At 33.3% G+C, this 23,637-nt stretch overlaps 1 protein-coding gene, 1 long non-coding RNA gene and 1 other non-coding gene across 10 annotated transcripts in view; 1 reads left to right on the top strand and 2 right to left on the bottom strand.

Moving 5' to 3' along the window:
- The window catches only part of LOC123673643 (ecotropic viral integration site 5 ortholog), a 110,276-nt gene extending 93,085 nt beyond the window's left edge, over nucleotides 1-17,191 (top strand). For 6 of the 8 annotated variants that reach the window (XM_045608228.1, XM_045608233.1, XM_045608227.1 and 3 more), the window contains 10 exons: nucleotides 3,239-3,468; nucleotides 4,579-4,770; nucleotides 8,064-8,423; nucleotides 9,876-10,034; nucleotides 10,087-10,323; nucleotides 10,762-11,097; nucleotides 11,392-11,559; nucleotides 11,619-11,882; nucleotides 13,281-13,382; nucleotides 15,617-17,191. In XM_045608228.1, coding sequence (XP_045464184.1) covers nucleotides 3,239-3,468; nucleotides 4,579-4,770; nucleotides 8,064-8,423; nucleotides 9,876-10,034; nucleotides 10,087-10,323; nucleotides 10,762-11,097; nucleotides 11,392-11,559; nucleotides 11,619-11,882; nucleotides 13,281-13,382; nucleotides 15,617-15,883 — 2,315 coding nt within the window. In that variant the 3' untranslated portion in view covers nucleotides 15,884-17,191. Of the gene's footprint in view, nucleotides 1-3,238; nucleotides 3,469-4,578; nucleotides 4,771-8,063; nucleotides 8,424-9,875; nucleotides 10,035-10,086; nucleotides 10,324-10,761; nucleotides 11,098-11,391; nucleotides 11,560-11,618; nucleotides 11,883-13,280; nucleotides 13,383-13,575; nucleotides 13,626-15,594 lie in introns of all 8 variants that reach the window. The other 2 variants (XM_045608231.1, XM_045608230.1) reach the window with 2 other exon arrangements.
- Nucleotides 836-1,175, bottom strand: LOC123673646. The gene is made up of 2 exons (XR_006746521.1): nucleotides 1,080-1,175; nucleotides 836-973 (listed from the first exon to the last, which is right to left on the bottom strand). It is a non-coding gene; the product is annotated as an uncharacterized LOC123673646 (long non-coding RNA).
- Nucleotides 17,192-21,848: 4,657 nt separating the features above from the next.
- LOC123674299 lies at nucleotides 21,849-22,057 on the bottom strand. Its single transcript, XR_006746644.1, has one exon. It is a non-coding gene; the product is annotated as a small nucleolar RNA U3 (small nucleolar RNA).
- Nucleotides 22,058-23,637: the final 1,580 nt, after the last annotated feature.

Genomic DNA, 23,637 nt, shown 5'->3' with positions numbered 1-23,637 from the left:
TATTGTCAGAAATTATATTTTGATTTATGACTCTCATTGGAAGTTACTTAACAAAGAGTTTCATACCATTTTAAACTGTTTAGTTTATCATTAAGAATGAATTAGCTAATTGAATACAGCACCTGAATGCAAATATTGAGTATTACAAAAAGTCTTATTTGAGCACTGGAAGAAATTCGAAATGGAACCTCGTTCGGTGGATTATAATTTAAAACCTTCATTCTTATTCCAGTTACAAAACCTACCCATACTACAAAATAAGTTCGGGGAGTCAACTAATAGTGTGTATAGGTATAAAGAAATATGCATTATGTTTTCAATGATTCAGATCATCGACGAGGAAATTTCAAGAAGAGTTCGTCTAACTCTTACAAGAGAGGAGAATAGATTTCTTCGAGATAGAAGTGATCCATTTAACTTAACGGATGAGAGATTCATAGACGTTTTCCGTTTGTCGAAACATTTAGTTCACGTTCTATTCGATGAATTGAAACCATTTATGAATAATTATTGGAGGAACACGAGAACGCCATTTGAACAGCGAATATTGATAACTCTGAGATTTTTTGCCAGTGGAAATTATTTGGGGTCGAAATACAATTAGACATGGAAAAATAATTTATTTTATTTATATATACAATCATGAATTGTCTCTTTTTTTCATTTGTTCCACTAAGCTTAAATTCGATTCCGCCAGAAGTTTAATGCTCTCTGCCAGTGATTCAATGTTTTTCGAAATTTCTTTCATGGCTTGCAAGCTTTCTACATGTAGATTTTGCAAACTTCTTATATTGTTTGTTGTTTTTTTTTTCTCCATTGTCCTAATTTTCTTGACGGTTTTTTTTGGCCCATCCTCCAATAATTCTCTCTTCTCGCCACAACCACTCATCAATAGAGGCATAAGTGGCGGTGGCGATAATGAAATATTTTCCTTCTCTTCATTTGAAGAAGTTGTCGGTATTTCTTCTTGGACCTACGATAAAAGAGGTTAAATATTTGGTATATGAATCAGTAACAAAGGATGAATGAAATGGATCTAATGGCACAAAAAATATATGGATTTGCCTTTTTTTACTCACAATTCCTCTTTCAACCTCTGTTACACCTATAACACCTATTGTGCCTATTATGGCCAATAGTCTCAACTCATTCTCATTCAGTACACATGAAGGAACCTTATCTGTCGAATCAATTGGGTACTCCACTTTCACGCATAAAAGTTGTCCTAATTCATCGTTCTTCTTTTTCTTCTTCTCTTCTTGAAGATAACTTTCATAACGCAATTTTTCAATAATTAATAGAATGAATTTCAAACTTAATATTGAGAATTGTGATATTGTGAAGCAAAACATTCAAAATTATAACCTCGAAATCGAAATCATTCAAGTGTCATAATAAGACGCTTAAGACTTGGTCACGTGGTAAAAGTAAACCAATCAAAGACGTCGTCGGACTTTTCGTAATGACAACGAAACCTAAAATGTTTCGTTATCGTCATGAGGTCGTTCTTTGCTTCGGCAAACACGACTATTGCCGAATCCCTTTACAGAATACCGAACCGAGCAAAACTGTCGTTTCGTCACGTTTTCGCTTCGCTTTGCCGTTACAGAATCCCACCACTGAACATTTCCAAAGAGAATATCAGATTGAATAAAATAAAGCATTTGTATTCTACAAGAAAAAAGGAATATTCCTAGCTACCACATACCAAGAGCAAAAAAAAGTATAGGTCAAAGATCCTGTTTTTACCTAGCCCAAAGGATACAAAAAAATAAAAAAATTATTATATATTACAGAAAAAAGGCTAAACTATGGATAATAGAAAAGGAAGAGATAAGCAAAATGATCAATCAGGAACACTAAACATTAAATCAAAAATAACAAAATAATAAAATTAATACTTACAATTTGAAGACATTTTATGAATCCGGATATGGATACGTACCTACCGATTGGACATTCAACCCATAAATTATGTTCACCCTTGAATGGATCTTGGAAACCTACCTGATTGGACCTTTACCCAAAAGTGATAATAATAATATTATTTATTGATCCTTTAAGACGAAACAAGTATAGGACAGGATATATATAGGTACAGGGTGGCCATTTGAAAACGAAACAGACGAGATTACAGACGAAATAAAGTTTTTCGATAGAAATGCTCGGACAGGTCGATTTCTGTTTCGAGGGGGACAACTTAAGATGTAGGTTACGGACGCATAGCGCTTCAACCCTTGCTACTACAACCCTCACCCCCAAATTTTGAATAGGGAAGATGGGGTGAGTGATACCCCATTTGAAAGGTATTTTTATACTGATTTCAGCACAGTAATTGTTTTTTCATTTTATGCATTAGTTCTCGAAATATTCTTAACTAAGTATTTGAAAATGAAGTGGTGTTTTCATGGCACTTGTAGTGTTTTGTAAAAAATCGACATTTTGAGCTTCAAAACAACCATGACTGTGGCTTCCTTCCTAACTAACTAACGCATGAATATTTCGAGAACTAATGCATAAAATGAAAAAACAATTACTGTGCTGAAATCAGTATAAAAATACCTTTAAATTGAGGTATCACTCACCCCATCTTCCCTATTCAGAAATTGGGGGTGGGGGTTGTAGCAGCAAGGGTTGAAGCGCTATGCGTCCGTAACCTACATCTTAAGTTGTCCCCCTCGAAACAGAAATCGACCTGTCCGAGCATTTCTATCGAGAAACTTTATTTCGTCTGTAATCTCGTCTGTTTCGTTTTCAAATGGCCACCCTGTATATGAACTAGAACATGTTCCAATATTGTCTGGATGGAAGGAATTAATTAATAATTAATGAAATAATGTATATTTCTTCAAGTATTTCAGAAAAACTGTTTATTTTTAATTACGTATTGGTGAATATTTTGCGAAATAAGTACCTCTGTAATTTTTATTGTTTATTTTGAATAAACACTATTATTATTATTAGGGCATAAGCACCACCCAAGAAAATAAATTTCCATAATTTTTAGATCTTCATTGAAAGTATTTTCAATAATTCCAAAATCAGAATGATTTTGTACTAACTTTCTTTCTATCTCTAGCGGTTCTCGAATAATGGATTGATTTACTTCTGTTTGTGTGTATTATATACAATTTTGACAGATTTCTCTTTCCAACTGTCAACATTATTGTCGAGTAATATTCCTTCACCTGGTTGTCAGTGAAATTTATTAAATATTTTTTCTTATTGCAATTTTCAGGCACAAGTTCAACTCAAGATAGGTCAGAAGATGGAGGTGGAGAAGAAGATCTCTGGACCATGTGGGGAAGAATTGTGAACGACTGGGAAAATAACTGGAAAAAACACAATGGTCAAGTAAGAGAACTTGTCAGGAGGGGGATACCTGTACATTTCAGGGCCATTGTATGGCAACTTTTATGTTCTGCTACGGAAGCTCCGGAAAAGAAATTATACGCTGAATATATTAAGGTGAGAATAATTATTTATAATTTTGATAATCTCAACAAGAATCATCAAAATACCTTATCACCTATTATCAGGGTCGCCAAACAAATTTTTGGTCTATGATATTACCAAAAATTTAATTTGAAGATGTAATTTCTATTAACATATCAAATAATAATGTCAATTGAGCCAGAGTGTCAAAGAAAATTAACGATAACTCTTCTGATAAAATAGAAGAACACAAATATTGGAACATTTTTTTTTATCCTTTCAATTTCGGAAAAAAACTGAATCTTTTTAATTTCCCAACTGTATATGTCTTTCGAAAAGTCTTCTCGTCCTCTATTCATTCTATTTACGTTTGGAAATTATTTCAGCATTCATTAATATCTCATTATAAAATTAACATTGGATGAAACTCACATTCAACTTCTTAAGTGTCAACGAGTTCGTCCAGAATATGTGTACATAACGATTTTATTAAGCTGATACATATACTTTTTTTTTGAGATTGTTCTACTCGTATTGTATTATGCATGTATACATTATGTAATTCCATTAATATTCATTATTGAGAAATCAGTATTTCATTTATGTCAACACTAAGATATGAATGAATTCTGAAGAGAAAAACACTTGCTTTTCATTTTTTCGGGATCATGCTGCGTTCATTCATGCATCAATTTCACTCTTGAAGACCACAGTAGTATATGGGTATATATTTATTTAATATATGTTCACACTTATACAATCTAGCCAATTCACAGAAGATATTTGTCCACAAAAATTGATTTTTCTCGAAATTCAAAGAATATGAAGGAAAGAAGTATGTTCCATCATTAAAGTGCTTACTGTATAAGCCCATTTGAACATGGCACGTAAAGTTTCTAGATGCCGTTTTCAATTTGTGAACTAGAACAGTTTAGGAACTTCAAAAGTGAAACCCATTAACATAGTTAGGAACTTTCCTTTGTTATAACTCAAGTAGATTTGCTCATTCTGTAATCATTATTATTGTACTCGTAAATTCCTCAAATCGAATAAAATCATTAATATGCTTATGATATAGGAACATTCCTTTTTTTATTCTTCTATTGAATCTCAATTTATTTGGTTGAACCAACGAATTTGCAGACCAAATCCCCATGTGAAAAAGTGATAAGGAGGGACATAGCCCGTACATATCCAGAACATGATTTCTTCAAGGAAAAAGATGGTTTAGGACAAGAATCTCTTTTCAATGTGATCAAGGCGTATTCTTTACATGATCGCGAAGTTGGCTACTGTCAAGGATCTGGTTTCATTGTCGGCCTACTACTTATGCAGGTAAGTTTAGTCGATTTGGATATATGTATATAGACATATACAGGGCGGTTCACAATGAAGTCTCGTATTTTCTAGGCTTATAACTGATGGGAGAGCCATAGAGCTCAAACTTTTTGCATAATATTCCTTTTATCCTGAAATAAGGGATTCATCTTAAAAAATAATCCATACGAAAATTTTAATGTTCGACAAGAAAGTGGTTTTTCTCTATATTCTAGATAAGATAATAATTAGATACCATTCCCTTAATAATGAGATAACCTTTTTTCGGATTATAGAGAAAGAATTAGTAGTGCTTGAGGGTCTTAGATACATGTTTTGATCGCTTTCAGGAGGAGATAATCGAATTGTAAGTTCCAATAGACGTTTCATGAGAAAATCATGCAAGGTACTGTTGACCATTTATCCGGACAACTAAGCCACCATTCTCAAAGATACCAGCCCATACCATAATACACGGGTTATTACCACCCTAAATTCCGCATTAAACTGAGGCTGAACAAGCCGAAATATGAAATGCATTGTTTGAAAGCAATATGAACCTACCTACCATGCTGGTTGAGAAGCTTGTACACGCTTGATTGTTGATGATGGATTTTGTCTATCCGGGCTAGTCCAGCCTCAGTGTATTGCGGGCTTTAGGGGCTTAGTAGTCCATTTTTCCTTCGAGGCCGGATAAATGGTCAACTGTGATTTGACCATTTGCGAGAAAACGTGAGACCGCCATTAGGTATTCCTGACGTCTACTGCTTCAAGCAGAATGGTGCGACTGCCCATACTTGAAGTATCGTCAAAGCATTGTCATGTGGAGTTCTACAGCTACCTTAGATTTAGGCGAAAAAATCTATATTTTTCGAAAACTGGCAAAGATAACCTCAATAAAGTATATATAATGAGCGTTCATTAAGAAATTCGTGTTCGAGAGTGCTGTGGAGAAATTAAGAGTTGATTTCATGGGCGCCCGCAGAAATTTTTCTCAGGGGGGGCAAAATGAAAATTATTGAAAAACGATGAGGCGTCCATGATTGTCGTAGGCGACATCAGTATTCCGTTTCTTTCTATTTCTGTATTTATATTTATCACCAGCGTCTACTCTGAATTTCAAAAGATCACTAAAAAAGGTACAGGGTGGACAAAAATACAATAGTTTCGTGTGTGCTCATAAAATAACGCATACTATTCTTTATTAGTTAAACTAACAATATTATCAAAAATACTTATTGTCTAGCGGCAATTGGTTTGCATGTAACACCCTGTAGTTTGTTACATTTTTAGATTAATAGAAATGAGCTGTTTCCAAACATGTTTGGTACTTGTGGTCTAGCAGACAGAATATGAAAGAAATTATTTCTTATTTTTATACATTTTTATAAATCTAAAAATGTAACAAACTACAGGGTGTTATATTCAAACCAATTGCCGTATTTTTGATAATATTGTTAATTTAACTCATAAAGAATGTTACGCGTCACTTTATGAGCACACACAAAACTATTGTATTTTTGTCCACCCTGTACCAATTGGAATCAACATGTGATAAATTGTTGGAATCTGCTCAGCCAGAGTAATCGGAAAATTGAGACAAAATGGGGGTATTCCATTAAAAAAAAAATGACGCTGACGTCATTACTCGAAAGTAATTCACCCTGTATATTAGATTATTATTTTAAAATACGATAAATTAAAATAAAAATCGACGTGTTTCAGGATTATTTCTTAAAATGGTTTGTTTAGCTAAGAATGAATTTTGTTCCATACTTAACGGTTACGGACGCAATGTATAAGATGAATTTATAAACAAATTGACACGCATGGAGTGCTTTCGGTTCCATGATTTTTCTTCACCCAAGAAGTGCTCAAAGATGTTTTCAATTCAGAAAATACCTCTGCCGATTATGGATTATATGTATAGTATCTATGTAATTCCATTGAAAACCGGAAAATAGTTGTGAATCTATTATTATACTTTATGTTTGATTGTCTCAGTCTTTACTTGTCGGAAATTCATCTTGATGATTAAAAAGTAAAATAACTTATTTCCGCTTTATTATAAAGCGGAAATAAGTTATTTTACTTTTTAATCATCAATATTATACTTTACTTCTTTCCTTGCCCTTTGGATTGAGAAAGTAATATTGAGGGTGTTGTGCTGAAAAATGAGGTATCCAAAATCTCAGGGGGGGCCATGGCCCCCCCCTGGCCCCCCCCTGCGGGCGCCCATGGTTGATTTTCTCTGATTACAAATAGCGCTTAGCTTGTACCATATTCTTCTCAGATTCGAAGTATGTAAACAAATGTTAGTGATATGGTATAGTATATCCAGAATCACTTGGAGGAAGCCAGAATATTTCGATTATACAAGTATTGTTCAAGTTCTTTTGAGGCCAGTGAATTTATTGCCTAACAATAATTTCAAATAAACCGCGGTATTTAGCGGATCGCAGTATCTACTTCAAAGGGACATCTGGCCAAGTGTTTTTATGGACTAGTTCAAGTGACTTTGGATATACTAAACAAGCTAAGCGCTACTTGTAATCACAGAAAATCAACCCCTTATTTCTCCACAGCACTCTTGACCACGAATTTGAATGAACGCTCGTTATATATTTAAAATCAGGAGAAAAAGTTCTACCGATTAGGAAAATAATTCCATTTGAAATTTTCAAATGGAACATCCAGTTCACATAATTTTTTTTATGTTTATATTGCTTTTTTGCATTTCCTAGTACTGAATCCTCAACACTCATAAAAAATACATCATATTTACCCACTTAAACGTTTTTGTAGGACCCATATTAACTGAGATAGCTATTGAATAAAATATAAACATTCACTTTGTACTTTCAAAAATCCAATTTTTGTTGAAAATGTTCGTATATAAATAGTTCCTACAATAATTTGTATCATTGAATAGGCAATTGAAAGACCTTCAAATTTAGGTGCCACATGACATACTTCCCCATTAAAAAAACGTTGAAAACGGTCATTCCAATAACATAATCTCTTTCGTATCAATGTCAAAATTGGAAAATTATAAATATGAATCGCACTTTTAACAATAGTTGGTTTTTTGGTAGAAAAGGAATTTCATTTCCTCTTTTTCTTCGTAAAAACAATAATCGTTTTTCTATAATAATTATTACTTTTTCATGAATATCAACTTTACACTATAACTTCTCAATCTTAATCTGAATACCCCACAAAAAAACAGAAACACTCCGAGCACAAAAATGTTAATTCCAAATATCGGGCATGAGATACCGTAAAAGTTAACCTTTCTCGAATCATTACAGATGCCAGAGGAAGAAGCGTTCGCTGTCTTGGTTAAAATAATGCAGGACTACAAGATGCGAGACATGTTCAAACCGAGCATGGCAGAGCTTGGTGTTTGCATGTTCCAACTGGAGAATCTGGTTAGCGAACAACTACCCGATCTCAACCAACATTTCCAATCGCAGAATTTCCATACATCGATGTACGCTTCCGGTTGGTTCCTCACCCTGTTCACGACCACCCTAACACTGCCGTTAGCCTGTAGGATAATGGATGTATTTTTGTCGGAAGGGATGGAGATTATTTTCAAGGTCGCACTGGCCATGTTAACCTTGGGTAAAGATGATTTGATGTCATTGGATATGGAGGGAATGCTAAAGGTAAGCCTTTTTTTAATTAAGATCTCAGCTTCGTGGTAAATTTCGAATTGATAGCATGGTGTCGTCAAAACCATAGAAATTCAAGCAAATTTCGAAGAAAAAAAATAAAGCACTGATGGTAGTGATGTTGTCAGGATCTTTTGAGCGATCGTCATTTATGCACCCTGAAGACCATATAACTGTATTGAGGTACCTTTAGTTTCCAAGGGCCCAAATGACGCAAGATAAACGATTGCTCAGAATATCCTAAATGCAAGTCTGCTTTCCTTTTTTTTATATTCGGCTTGAATTTTCTAGGATTCGACTACGCTTTATCTAAATGAACTTTTGCACGATGATATATGTATACCAGTCGATTATCTCCAAGAGGAAACATCTTACAGAAAAATGTTTGGAATAAAATGTTGATGGTTTTCAGGGGGAAGTCCATTTATGTCAGAACCTTCTCCATTTAATTCCCCCTTGTGGGGGTATTGGGGTCAATTTCGGAATTTCAAATGGGAACCTATCTTTTTTATTGCAGATTCGTATTCTACGGCAAAAAATACAAAATTTTTGCACGAACAATTTTTCAAGATTCTTCGCAGTAGGCTCCGTATTCGAGATTGAATTTTTATATGAAATTCGGACGCTTTTTAGTGAACTGTTTGTTTTTAGTAGTACATGTACTGTCATTGATCATTTGAAAATGGCGTTATTATTTGTTTTTGGAGAGAAGCTTCAGTTCTTTGTCGCTTCATTTCCACAGTAGATGTGTCCAAGACAGTGAGGTTAAATTTGATTTGTTTCGTTTTCATCAGAAATTTCGATTTGGTCATCTTGTTACTGATTTGATTAATTGCGCATTAGAGATCTTCTTCTGTTTCTAAATCTTCCACTACCTCTATGGGTAGTCTTCAACTAGATAAGCCATGTTCAGCCATGTTTTTACTAAGCTGTCAATTTTTTTTTGACCAACTATCCAACTGTGAGTTATAAAAAAGGCCTAATAAAGTAAAAATATAAATGATATTACCACACACTTCATCTGACGTTTTTGATTTGAGTGTTCTTAGCACAACAAAGATTGTTAAATGACCCTGGTATGACATTATACTAGGTACAATTATACCTGGTATAATATTACAAATTTAAAATTTTCATCAGGTTCTAACATCGTGAATTCATTTCATGGAATAACAACGGCTTCACAACCAGTCCTTCTGATGTTGACACAAACTTAACAAAAGTAAAATGTCTTTTATGGTAACATTTTGCAGTTTTTAATCATAGTTACCTAATATGAACCTGCTGAATATTATATTCGTCCCCCAAGCTTGAATTTGTCGACCCCTAAATTTTCCACATTCTAAACAATATGCCTAGATAAGTGGTAGTTCTTACACCAGGTTAACTCATTAGAAAGCAAGGCGCATGTAGGGTAGACATATATAGTAAAATTTTTGTTTTTAGTTTTTCCAAAAGGAATTACCTCAGAGGGCACAATCTGATCCAGACAGTCTAATGACCTCTGCATACACAATGAAATATAATGCAAAGAAAATGAAGAAATTGGAAAAAGAATACATAGTTATCAAAACTAAAGAACAGGAAGAGATGACAGAACTGAAGGTAAATTAACGAAATTCCACATTGTATGAATTATTGAATATTTCTCTTATAGAAACTTCGAACAGAAAATAAACAGTTGAGGCATCGTTGTGAAATGTTGGAGGAAGAAAGCAAGGCTCTTGCTGATCGGCTAGTGAAAGGACAGGTCAGTAGAGCTGAAGAAGAAGAAACCACTTTTTGTGTACAAAGAGAATTGGATGCTTTGAGGCACACACATTTAGAAACTACACATCAGTTATGCTTAGCGAACGAGAAAATTCGTTCTTTGTCTCTCAAGATGGAAGAAACGGTAAGAAAAACACCTTAAAGCTATATTGATACAGAAATGAAAAGGAATTTGAGTACACCATAATGTAGCTAGTATTCAATTCAATTGATCAAATTATTATTGTTAAAAATTATTTGAACATCTATAATGAGAGAAATGGCAGAATTACTAACACGTCATGTCAAATAGAATGTCATTTGTATGTATTAAATAGAAAACACATGGCATATAATTGAAATGTATTCAGGCTGTGTATTGATTTCTGTAATACAAGTTTTTGCAACTGTTTCATGAAAATTATTTTCATGAAGGTTTCAAAGATAATCAGACAATTAATTGAAGATTAAATTCAAATAGAGGGAACAACACCGCAAAATTGTAATTATGTATTATATAGCAATTTCTTCAGTTCCTACAAGATTTCAAATCTATCTTATTCCAATCCAACTTATCTTCCAGCACACATCTCGTCAATCTTCGATTGAGGAGATATCTCTGAAGCAGGAACAACTACAACAAAGGGAAGAAATGATTGAATGTTTGCAGGAGGAACTAGTCAAGGTTAGATTGAGAGAAGCTGAGAATGACGCCCTAATCAGGGAACTCAGGAGTAAAATACACGAATTAGAGGAAGACAAGAAGACTCTCAGAGAAACTGCCCCAGATAATAGTGTGGCTCATCTCCAAGAAGAATTGATAGCGGTAAAACTTAGAGAAGCTGAAGCAAACTTATCATTGAAGGATCTCAGACAAAGAGTGAGCGAGCTGAGCGCACAATGGCAAAGGCATTTACAAGTAAGAATAAGACTGATATATTTTATTGTTATATTTACATTCACTTAAATTTTTTGAGTATTACCAAATATGATCCTTTTTGTCAAATAATTTATGGTTAACACATATTTTTTGAATTCTTGAAAATTTTATTTGGATTTTAAATAGAAAGAAAACTTAAAATTAATATGTAAAATTTGTAGTTTATTTTCCCTAAAATTAATGGAAATACTTTGAGTACTTCTTCAACCTGAAATTATGAAATATACAAATAAAAAAAATTAATAAATGATTCAATGTTCATAATTTTTCTAGGACCACCAAAAAGAACAGAATCAATCTGGCGAAAGCCATAGCACACCCAAGAAGCTATTGTTCTGGGAAAATAGGCACAATGAAACACAAAAACTGGAAGATGAACTTATGACCACTAGAATTAGAGAGATGGAAACGCTGACTGAACTGAAAGAATTGCGACTCAAGGTAATATATATCTTTAAAATATCCTGATATTCCAGGACTCTTATTAATCGTCATTTAAGGTGATGGAGTTAGAGACTCAGGTGCAAGTGAGCACAAATCAACTTAGAAGGCAGGATGACCAAATTAAAAAACAGAGAGAGCAGCTGGAGGCTGCCGAATTAAGAGACAGAGAAGCGGCAGCTAGACTGCTCGAGGAACAAAGAAGATATTCAGATCTTGAAAGCAAAATGAAGGATGAACTCATGAATGCAAGAATAAGTGACGCGGAGAAGACGCAGGTTGTTGCAGAAATGAGGCAGCAAATAAGCGAATTGGAACTGAAGGTAAGCAAACGCACAGAAAAGTATATGAATCTTAGGGGTTGCAGATATAACCTAGCTTTTGTTTATATTATTATATATTATGTGAATTCAAAAAGTTCTGTCCTGGTTGGAAAGAAAAAAATTTTCAATAATGGTCCATAATAATGTCACTACTTCTACTATACAATATACAATAGTGTTAAGGATTTTTTAAGTGAAAGGGATTTTGTTTCATTATAGTGTTCATATGTATTGATATGTATTGACGTGATCTACATCTGTTGATATTTGATCAAATAAAGGATATTATTATTATTATTATTATACTATACTTTACAGCACTTGTAATAAACAAGTCATAATTATATATTCGCACAACAATCCAAAGCATTTCCTTTCAATATCTAATGAAAAATAGAAGAAATTAACATAAAGAGTTTAAACTTTCAGTAGACAAACTTCACCAACGGATTATTCATAAAATTTCAAGCAATTAATATAATACACAATACAACATACTCCCTATTTTGTTCTACAAGGGAGATAAAAATTTAATAAAAAAAAAATCAATGCATTAATTACTTTTCTAATTTTTAATAGGTGGTCATTACTCAAATTGGTACATTTGCATGCAGTTCTTGATGCAATGTTATGCTTTTTTTTTTTACAGCATATTAATTCCTGCGCATCCACCCCATCCTACTATTGTAACAGAAGTGCAGGATGTAATATCCTACATTCTAAGTTTCTCACATGTTATCTTTCAGCATATACCAATATCCTTCTTAATAAGTATTTTTATTTTGGCAATTATTTGAGTTTACTGAGACATTATACGAGGTGTTCCTTAACTAACTACATTACGAAACTTCAGAGGGTGATTCATTAAATCATTTCAAAAAAGTTCTTATGAAGACATATCTCTATATATACTGCATTTCTAAGGTAACTTGAGGTAAGCTTGAAATTAAAAAAAAATGGTATTTATAAAATATCATAAATATTCTAATTAAAGCAACTCCAGAGATATGTTTGTAAGAACTTTTTTTAAAAGAACCCAACGAATCACTCTCTGAATTTTCGTACTGTAGTTAAGAAACAACCTGTATATCAATTATCCCATATTATATCCACTAAGTGCCTGAATTCCATTCGCTTCCTCTCATTCTGTATTGATTTGCAGGTATTCAACCTCCCTCAAAGACGCTTCATTGGTTAGTCAGCTTTTCAATGGCTAACTGCTAATTACAATTGATTTAGTTTTTTTCATATTGAATTTTTACTTATGATGAATTGGTAAGGACGTCTTCGCCGATAAACTTCATTTTCAGACATTATGATGGCATCTCTGAGATCTGATAAACAAAATGGATAGAAAGAGTCGAGATCTAGTACAAAGATTATTTTCTGTTTTTACAGAGTCAGGAGATTGCCACAGAAGGTGAACTTAGGATTCATTCAGTTGATGAAAGTGAACATGTTCGGGAGCTACAAGACAAAATAGTCGATTTACAAGCTGAGGTAAGTCCCTAAACCAGTAGACTATGAAACTTCAGAGGATAAAATCTGCACCAGTTAGATCTGTTTATAACACAAATTAACTCACATTTGCTTTGGCTTCATCAGCATTTGTGTAAAATATGAAAAAGTTTCACTTGTCCTGAAATATTGTAACACCTGTGTGATTTCCATTTGCTAATAATATATTGTACAGTTTCCTACGCCAATAACCAGTCCGGATACAGAACCCTGGAGATGGGTCGAGTAAGTTAATTTGCTTTGTGTTTTGCAGAAATGTTTGCATCCAATGCATGTTTGAAATCGATTTCTTATTGTAGAATATAATATGTAGTTGTTGTAATGACGGTTTATTCGATTTTTTTTTCAAATGAAATCCATACATTCCTACCTAGGATACTAACTCTTTTAAAATTACTCTTATTTGAAATCCGCTTCCCTAACACCAATATTTTACCTTCACTGAACTCATATGTTTTCAATTTAAATATTATTTATAACTATAGAAAATGAAAAACATACCTTATAAAATAGTGCTGGCTACAGCTCAGTAATGAGCCATTTAAAAATTTTCCACTAAAAGAAATAATTACAATGCTAACAATTAATTGTTTAAACAACGATTTTGCTTCAAGCATATAAACATCGAGGGGTTAAATCTTTCAGCGATTTCAAAGCAGAAAGTTAATATTAATATGGGTATGTGTATAGTTTTTAAGAGAGTGCGAGTTAAATTTTTTAGGAAAAACTTGGAATGATCACCAAAAATGAGTTGAAGTCATCAAATAACTAAACTCGACAGACATTCACAACTGCCAAGTGTAAACCCTATCCTTATCCTCAAATCAAAATTCGACCAGTAGAAAGCAAAATTTATGGTTCTGGGATTACCCCATTTGCAACCAATAGAACTGAAATTCATATGGAGCCACTCACTACCCAATCCGAATACCTAGATCGAAATTCATCAAAATCAGAATTAGAACTCGCATCGTTTATCCTGAAAAGCTGAAAGATTGCCTCTTTTTATGATTTTGACCAGATCACTATGCCAATTTCATTGAAACCTAATAAGAATAGTGAGAAGTTAAAGTAAGGAAATGTGGACTTACTGACCAACAGAAAGATAAGAAACCAAAGTTATGTAGAATGATCTAAAAAGCATTTGGCGAGGAAAACTTTAATTTACTACAATACTACTACATTTATGATGTACTACATATTGAAAACTATGGTTACTGATATATGTTTATATGAACTCATCCGAGGAGATGTGAACAGGGCATCATACATTTCAACATATGTTACAAGAGCACAGATAAAAGCCTCAGCAAAAACTCCTGTCTCCCTGTATAGATGTAGTTATTGGTTTGTGTATTTGTTTACAAATCAAGCTGACATATTTATATTGAAGGGCTTCTTCTCCATCCAAACAGAATCCTTTCATTCTTCCTGATCACCAAAAGTTGACGACGCATTTATCATAATTGATCACAGATAATTATTATTATTAGAGGAAACTGCAGTCATTTTGAAACTGGCATTTTGCGGTTCACTATTCAATGTTGGATTTCATAGCCTACAAAAAACTTTTCATAGCATTAAATATGTGCAAGATAGATATGAACGGAAAACTGACATCAAAAGTCGAGCATTATATTTACTAAACTCACAAAAGAATGTTGTATGACATGAACTGGAAATTATAATTTTTTAATATTGGATTTTAATCCTAGACATAGATATGCAAGAATTCCATGTACAAAACCTGCATTCAAGTCATGAGAATTTACATGGTTTTCTAAATTATTCCTTTGGCTCAAATTTGAGGAACTGGGGAAGAAATATTTTAGAAAGAACAATTATGTAACAAATTTTATAGGAGAAATCACAGAATCTTTGAAAACATGAACATTACCTTTTTCATTCAACAATAATTTAGTTTTATTTTTTTTTGTTTTTATTTCTCAAATAACATTTTTCCTCTTTTATTTATGGCAAATCTCAAATAATGTGAATCTATCTACTAAAGATGAAGCTGTTGAATAGCTTAATGCTAAATTTGTTCAAGGTGTTTTTCTCAGGAGATTTTCGAAAGTCGTATTGGTTTTTATAAATTCAATACTTTAATTGTTGTATTCTGACAGTTTTATTTTGCTCATATTATTTAATGTTTCATGTGGAATGCATGTTACTGACTATCTTATCTCTGCAGAAGTACAATACCGATATTTTAGGTCATGAGATTGGAAACCTTAAGAAAACGATGGATAGGCAACGGTAATCAATGTCTACAATCTAGGTCATCATCAGTAGACAGTACAGATGATGACATCAAATTTCGACCTGATGACCCCTCACTAAGGCTAACAATAGCGGATTCTCCTACTTCTCATGATCATCCCTTTGGTGATTTTTCCAATTCAGTTTCCTCAAGTTTGGACCCTCTATATTGTAACAGTGAAGATATCAAAAGTTATCAACAAAAGAATTCCCCTGTTTGACCATTCAACTGTGTTGAACAATGTAGTCAATTGTATCAGCAAAAATTAGGATTTTCTAATGATTATTTGTGAAAAATATTAGATGAATCTGTTGAAAAAACGGTAGTATTGAAATTTCACAATTTTCACTCATTAACATATTGTTATTCATAAAGATGAATTTGTTGTTTCAGTATTACTGTTGTTATTTATAATGTAGTATTTATTCAATTATTGTTTTGGATATTGTGGTTTCTGGTTATTGGATAATTTTTCTCCAACTTGAGCAATAAAAAAAACATTGATTAGAAATAAAACATTCCACAGTGTCAAGCAAGTAATTTATATATGTAAGCTTTGTATGAATTAGAAGTAGATTTATACAGAAATTAACTGTTCCACATGGTTTTTTCCTCAAATTCTGACTGGATCATATGAATAAACAATATTATCTTTCTTATTCAATTCTTATAGTTATACTGTATATATTTTTAAATGGAGAAATTGGTTTCTTGAACAACAAAAATCTAACAAATAAAATTTCTATTTTAAAATGTTTTTATAATTTAATTTTGTTCTCATATGATCTTTCACTGAAGACAGCTTTTTATCAAATATGTCCAACTTTATTTTTATATGTTGTATTTTTAACAATCAGTATTTTATTGGCTTTGTACTTAGTGTTAAAATACTTGATGAGATTTTAAGATTGAAAACTTTATGTTAACTGCTTTTGATATCAATCATTTATTATTCCATGAGATGTAAGAATCATTTCCAACTAAATCATTTCAAAATTCATAATCTAAACTCCATTGATAAAACGCAATTTTCATTTTGGATATTTTATTGCCATTTTGATTTATCATTTTCACGGTAAAAATTGGAAATATTAGTAATTAGTTGTGATTTTATGTGTTACTTTCTTTTGAACATAAACAAATATGACTTAATCAATACATTAAATGTTCTAATTAACCAGCTGTTCAAAATTTCAAGTCCATGTACTGCATATATGTTGTAGGACCATAAATTCATTAATTGATACATTCTGAGATCTTATTATAGTAGAATTTATTTATTGAATAATTTTCCAGGCAAGTTGTGATTTTTATTGTGCAATCAGATATTTACATTTATTTATGACGAATTTGTTCAATGTTTTTATTACAAAATCTAAATGTTTTATTTATAATAACCATTTGTTTGTTACTTCTATGTTTTATTTGAAATTTAGCGCACATTATTTAGTATATGGTATTATTTTGAATATTTGTTGAAAGAAATGTAATTATACTATTATTTAACAATAAAATGTCGATGTTTCAATTTTTTTTAATTATTTTCTACTACTTTGTGCAAGTAGATACTTGGTATACTCAATCTTTATTTTTACCCAATTGTCAGTAAATGAAGTAAAAATGAGAGTAGTATTCAAAGTAATCATATCAGATACACTTTCTTCTGTATACTGGAAAGTGATTTGAAAAAAAGTGATAAGAATTACAGCGCAAGTAACTGCAATTATACAAAACCACAACAGTCCTATCGACGTAGTAATGGTGTTGAAGTGAATTTAAATCAGACTCATCTGAATCAATATTCACTTGATAGGAACAAAAAAAAGGTTAGAAAGCCTTATTTATTGAATCACAATGTTATTTCACAATTGAAGCAACAAGGTACCCCTATTTCAGCTATGGTATTGTGGAATTCGAAGATTCCCTTCCATTTATCAGGAAATGTTTCTCTTCCGATAACTCCCTGACATCAACAAATACAAACTACTCAAGATCAAATCAATGTTCACACATCAAGACCAAGGGATAAATTTGCTTTTGAAAATACTAAAATTTTTAGAAAGCAAACAAATATGTTCAAACACAGTTTTAAGGTGAGACATTGTAATCATATTCATGTGCAATCTGATATAGATTCTCTGAATATAGCATATTCCAATTCCAACTATTTGATTTGTGGTTTTTTTTAATGTGTGCATAATTCCACCTTATTTAATCATCTGATCATCTTCAAGAGATGATGATGTCTGAAGTTTTAATGATTTTTTTATTGTAATTCTGTGAACCCGATTTTGAATTGTTATTCAAATTATATTTTTCATTTTAGTTAATCATTGGTTAAGTTGATGTAATCCATTTTTTTTAATTTGTCTTTATTTATAGTGTAATTTAATGGAGGAGACATTTAGCTTCATAATAATAAATTGTTACTTCTTATTTTAATTTAGTATAGATTTCAATTGTATAATGTCATTCATGTATCCTTTTCATGAGCTTGTTGCAAATGATATCGTTTTCAGAAATTCCTTGAACGCGGCATGGGGTATAAGTGAAACGGCAGAAATCGTCACGTAAGAGCTTTATTACGGCTGCTGCTTCCTTAAAATAGAGGTGTGCGTGCGAATACTGCGAATATTAAGATTCGAGTAGCATGTATTGTGCGCGGCTAATTGTATAAAAGTGCGTTCATAGTACACAAGAAATGGGATCCCACTTATCATTATAGGTTGTTAAAGTTACCAATCGATAATAATTAGTGGAATCCCAGACCAGACTAGACCTGTTATCTATTGAATGATTTTTTTTTCTTCTCCAACTGCTTGACAATTACATTATTACATATTTCCATTTTTCACATAATTTTCCGGAAGTGATGAATTCGCGAAAACAGTTCAAAGTAAATTCAAAATGAAATTTGTAGTCCAACCTTATCTATATAAGTTTCTGCGAATTCTAGTACACAGAAACAGTTCGAGTTCACATCAATGATTTAATAATACATAGATGCGCCCTTGGGCGATGATGCAGAGCTCCAGTCACGTGACCTTGAATAAGAGGATTTATGTTTGAATTTCCATTGGTGGAAACTCCAAGAAATAAATATATATAAATACTATAAATAATACTGGAAATATCTCACCTACTCCTGGTGATATGGTTGAAAAGTGTAAATTATCCATTCCAGACGTTGTCTTTGGTAATAATATTTTCTTAGCAATATCCCAATTCTCCTAGCAGGGATTTTTGGTTTGAGTTGCAACGTTCATTATGGGTTCACTACCAGGGAAGTGTGTTTTGATAAGAAGAATCGATCGTTCCTCTTCTTCCTCCGCGTCTGGCTTTCTGAGCGACATTATGATGTTGATTCCCCCCTTGTTATGACCTTGGAGTAGAAGTGATCTTTTCACAAAAGACTCGAAATTAAATCTTCTGGCCTTCCTGATCTCCTCAGTGCCGGCGTTAGGGGTGAAACATTTTCAGGCGCCTCTATTTGAGGGGCGGCAATTCGGCCCAGTTTGCTGGCCGCCTTTTCATATTTCATTCTTGATTATTAAAAACAACACAAAATTATTCCGCTTCGTTGCGTTTGTCAACATTCTCTGAAATAAAAATCCCCAAGTCGCCTTTACTGAGCAGCTTGTATAATAAATAACACATGGCAGTCCAAATACAAACAGAATTCCCTATTACCCTCATTGAAAGAGGGATAAAATCATTATGTATTTCACAAAGACGAAAAACAATCTTTGCTTTCGAATAATGTGTAAGCCGATGTTTACACATTTAACATATTATGGAAAATTTGCATTCGAAACTAGTTATTGTTGAATGCCAAATGTTTTCAGCGGAACACATGTTTCACTAGAATTTATTTTTTTTTTACGTACGATTGCAAGATTTTTCATCGAGAAGAAAATTCTGGAATCTGTATTATTATCGGAGCAGGTGCTTTTTTTTGGGGGGGGGTTGTGGTTATGATGGAGGTAATGTTGTTATTAATGCTTTTTCGAAAAGGACGCCGAAAAATTCTTTTCATTGTTTCAGGCGCCAAAATTACTCACTCCGGCCCTGATCTCCTTATTGTACTGAGCTTTTCAGTGTACCCCTGCCAATTACCGCCTCTTTTGGCCCTGATGAAGATCTGACGAACCTCCACTCTGAGGGTTGACAGGTTCTCCATGGACAAAGAAAGGAAGAAAGGAATTAAGATACCATAGCTGCTTTCCAGTCAGGTGCGTGTCACCCCTGGGCTCGGCCAATACCTCCTAGACAAGGTTTTTCTAGGATGTATTGGCTCGGCGCACTAGAGCTTCGAGCCCTTGCAATGAGTCTCTCTCTTCAGTCCCTCACCCTACGTGAGGGTATGGTGACATAATGAATTAACTCTCCTGACTTCTTCGGCCCAAGTTACTCGGTTCTGGGCCATATGTGATACCTCCGGTAGGTTGTGGCCCAAGGTTTTAACCTGGTCTATCCATCTCTTAGGTGATCTTCCACGTGTTCGTCTTCCTTCTACTTTCCCTTCTATCATGAGTCTCTCCATTGAAGTGTCGCTACTAGCAATATGTCCAAAAGACCTTAGGATCGATTGGTTGATTTTTGTGACTAGGCGTGTCCCAATTTTTAGTTCTTGGATAATGGAGATGTTCATTCGGTGGGCCGTCCAAGGTATTCGCAACATCCGTCTGTATACCCACATTTCCAAGGCGCTCACTCTCCGCTTATCACCCTCCTTCAGGGTCCAGGTTTCGGAGCCATACATATGGCAATAGGGATGATAAGGGAATTTGCAATGCGTAGTGTAATGTTTCGGGTGATCGCTGTGAACCTTCATATCTTGATTAATTTTGTTGTTGCGGTCCTTGCCATCGCCATCCTGCGTCTAATTTCAGCCTCGCATCCTCCAGAGTTTGTTGTCATGGATCCTTAGTAATTGAACCGGTCTACAACCTCAAATCCAGCCACAGTTGAACATCAGGTTGATTGTTATGAAGGCAGTCTACAATCATCGTCTTGGTTTTCTGTTTGTTCAATTCTAAGCCATATTCTTCGCTGATAGAGCACAATCTAGCCATTATCTCATTCAGTTCCTCCTTGCTGGGAGCAATGATCACGGTATCATCCGCGTATCTCAGGTTATTAATCCTCCTGCCCTCCACTGATATTTCACCGTTCCATTCTTCCATTACTCTACGCATAATATATTCTGTGTAGATATTAAATAGGATTGGCGAGAGTATGCATCCCTGTCTCACTCCTGCGTTGGCTTTGAAACTACTCGATAGCATGTTATTAGCTCTGATTTTAGCGTTTTTGTTCTCATAGAGTCGCTTTATCAAATATACAAGGTGAGGTGGAGTGCCCATTTCTAGTAGGATGGTCCAGAGTTTATTCCATTTTACCCTGTCAAATGCCTTGACTACATTTCGATTAAGATGTCTAAAACCTGGTGAATGGACTGATTAGATTTTGTTTTGCCAATTTTGAGAATTTATAAGTTAAATTTCGTTATCTCCATTATTTGGAAAAAAGTTCTTTGATTTACAGATTGTAATATAATTTGGTTATCATTGTAACAAACAAAAAAAATTATAAAATTATGTCAACTGTAGGTAGCGCTATTAACAATTGATGATAGATTCTTTTTATTTATTCTTTATGAGTTTTGTGACAATTTGTACCTATGTATCTTTCATTATAGTAGAGACCTGTGTAAGCAATTCTTGAAATTGTAAGAACACCAATAAACTCTCTCTATATTTCAAATATTTTGAATTCATTCTAGTAAACGTTTTGTTTCACGACTTTGCACGATCATACTCGATTACACCTCACTTTTGATTGGCCAGGATCGGGTTTTAATTAATGTATGACCTTAGAACATTAATAATCTATCTATATTCTAAGTGTATGACATTGCGGCGCCGCCACGAAATGAAACAAATATTCCCAATTTGGTCGAATGTCATTGCATTCAAAAATTGACGAGTGCGCACACACTTAGGTGGCTGGAAAGCACCTACTAATTTAAGGATGGATCTATCCAAAACGTTAGACATCTTTTGTGGATTTTCATTTCTTTACTTGTTTAAGTAAAGAAATGAAAATCCCCAGAAGATGTCTAACGTTTTGGATGGATCTGCGCCTAATGGTTGCAAATTGATATTATCTTGACCAAAAGAGCAACCTCTCAGATTGTATCGCATCCGTAGACTGGACAAGTCCAGGTGAACGATCATCGTGGGCCACGAGGATTTCCATGCGGAATTCCAAGAACCTGTCTCACGCTCAGGAAGCGATACTTCGACTCATCGTCGAGGTTGCAACCACTCTCAATTTGAGTTGAGAATGTGTGAAGATATACTACAGAAATGATCCTGTGAAGTATGATCTTATTTTAAAATTAGAAAAATTGTGCCTACAGACCTAGAATGGTATAAAAGTAGATGGTATTGTGTGGCAACTAGCGCGATCTATCAGAAAAAATACAACATGTACAATGGGCGCTGATGTAGTAGTTAGAGCTTCTACTTATGCGCAACAGATGGCATGTTCCAATATGGAGGTAAAAAAACCAAAATGGATGTTGAATTTGAAATTTTTCAAAAATGATGCCGTTCTAAGACCGAATAGAAAAATTTGGTTCTCGATAGAGTGACTGTATATACTACAGTGACGACACGGCCCGTCAGCGTTTTGATTGGAGCCCTGTCCGCCATTAATGGTCGAACTTTCACCAGAGATCTCTGATTTTTACTATTTACATTCGAGTACCGGGCTGTTTCACATGCTTTGAAGCATTCTTGTTTAACTTATTAGTGATTGTGACTGGTTTAGAGGGTGCAAAGTTCAATTCGCGTATGCACAGTTGATAATCTTAATCTTGAAACACCGGTTAACGTTTGAATCATTGTTTTCTTTCGACATTTAATGGCGGATGGCCGGAGTTGTCACTGTAGTTCTGTTAATCTGGAATAGATGGCGCTTGTTTTTTCCAATTAATCATAATCTAGGTTGATAGAAATTACATTGCTAGGTGGCCATAGTTAAATAAACCATATTATTTAATTATCGAATTTATACAAAAATTTTTTATATATGTAGCATAAAAGAACAATGAAATTGAAAAAATAAAACACTTGTCATAGAATTCTGCAAACAATTGATTCAAGTTGAACATCTCCTAACGTTAAACTAATTAATTTTTCAATAAAATTTTTTAAATCTGAATTACTTTGGTAATGTAGTGAACAATTTTGAGACATCTGTTAATTAGAAGCATATTGGTTAATTAAATAATAATTATTTTATATCATGAGCCATATAATTCATCCCTTTTTATATTTTCAATGGATTAAGAGTATTGTAGTTTTCATTCCTTTACATATGATTGACTAAAATTCTATTGCAATTTGCAAAGCTATCGCCTTCTATGAATTTAAAAATCAATTCAATTAAAATTATGGGTTCGTCATTAAACCCTTCCTTCAAATATAAATAATTTAAACCCGATATAGCATTCACTGAGGTTAAACAAACTCGTACACAAAAAATGCTGAAAGAATAAAGAAACCTATTTCCATCTCTTACAAATCAGTTCAAGTTACTTTTGTAGAATACTTCTTGTATCACTAAAGGGACCCAAATGTATGAAGGGTTCCACAAACTAACATGGCAGATGCAAATATTCGCACAGTATATGATTCTAGATCCTACTAATTTATTATTGATTAATAGTTTGATAATCAATAGTACCAAAATAACGAAATTTTTGAATGAAAAACAAAAGAATGACTGAAAGGATATTCCACATTTATATGTTGTTCACTTAAACAGAATAATTTTTGTTTATTTTTTCTTGTAGTGGTATCGGCTTGTTGTGAATTGGTCGTCTATTACTTTTGGTCATTATCTATTATTATCAGAGCAGATGTTGATTGTAATAAAATATTTTAACTGATCAGAGAATACACA

This window comes from Harmonia axyridis, chromosome 2 (assembly GCF_914767665.1).
Source record: "Harmonia axyridis chromosome 2, icHarAxyr1.1, whole genome shotgun sequence".
Classification (NCBI taxonomy): Eukaryota; Metazoa; Arthropoda; class Insecta; order Coleoptera; family Coccinellidae; genus Harmonia; species Harmonia axyridis.
This window is presented reverse-complemented; position numbering and strand designations above follow the sequence as displayed.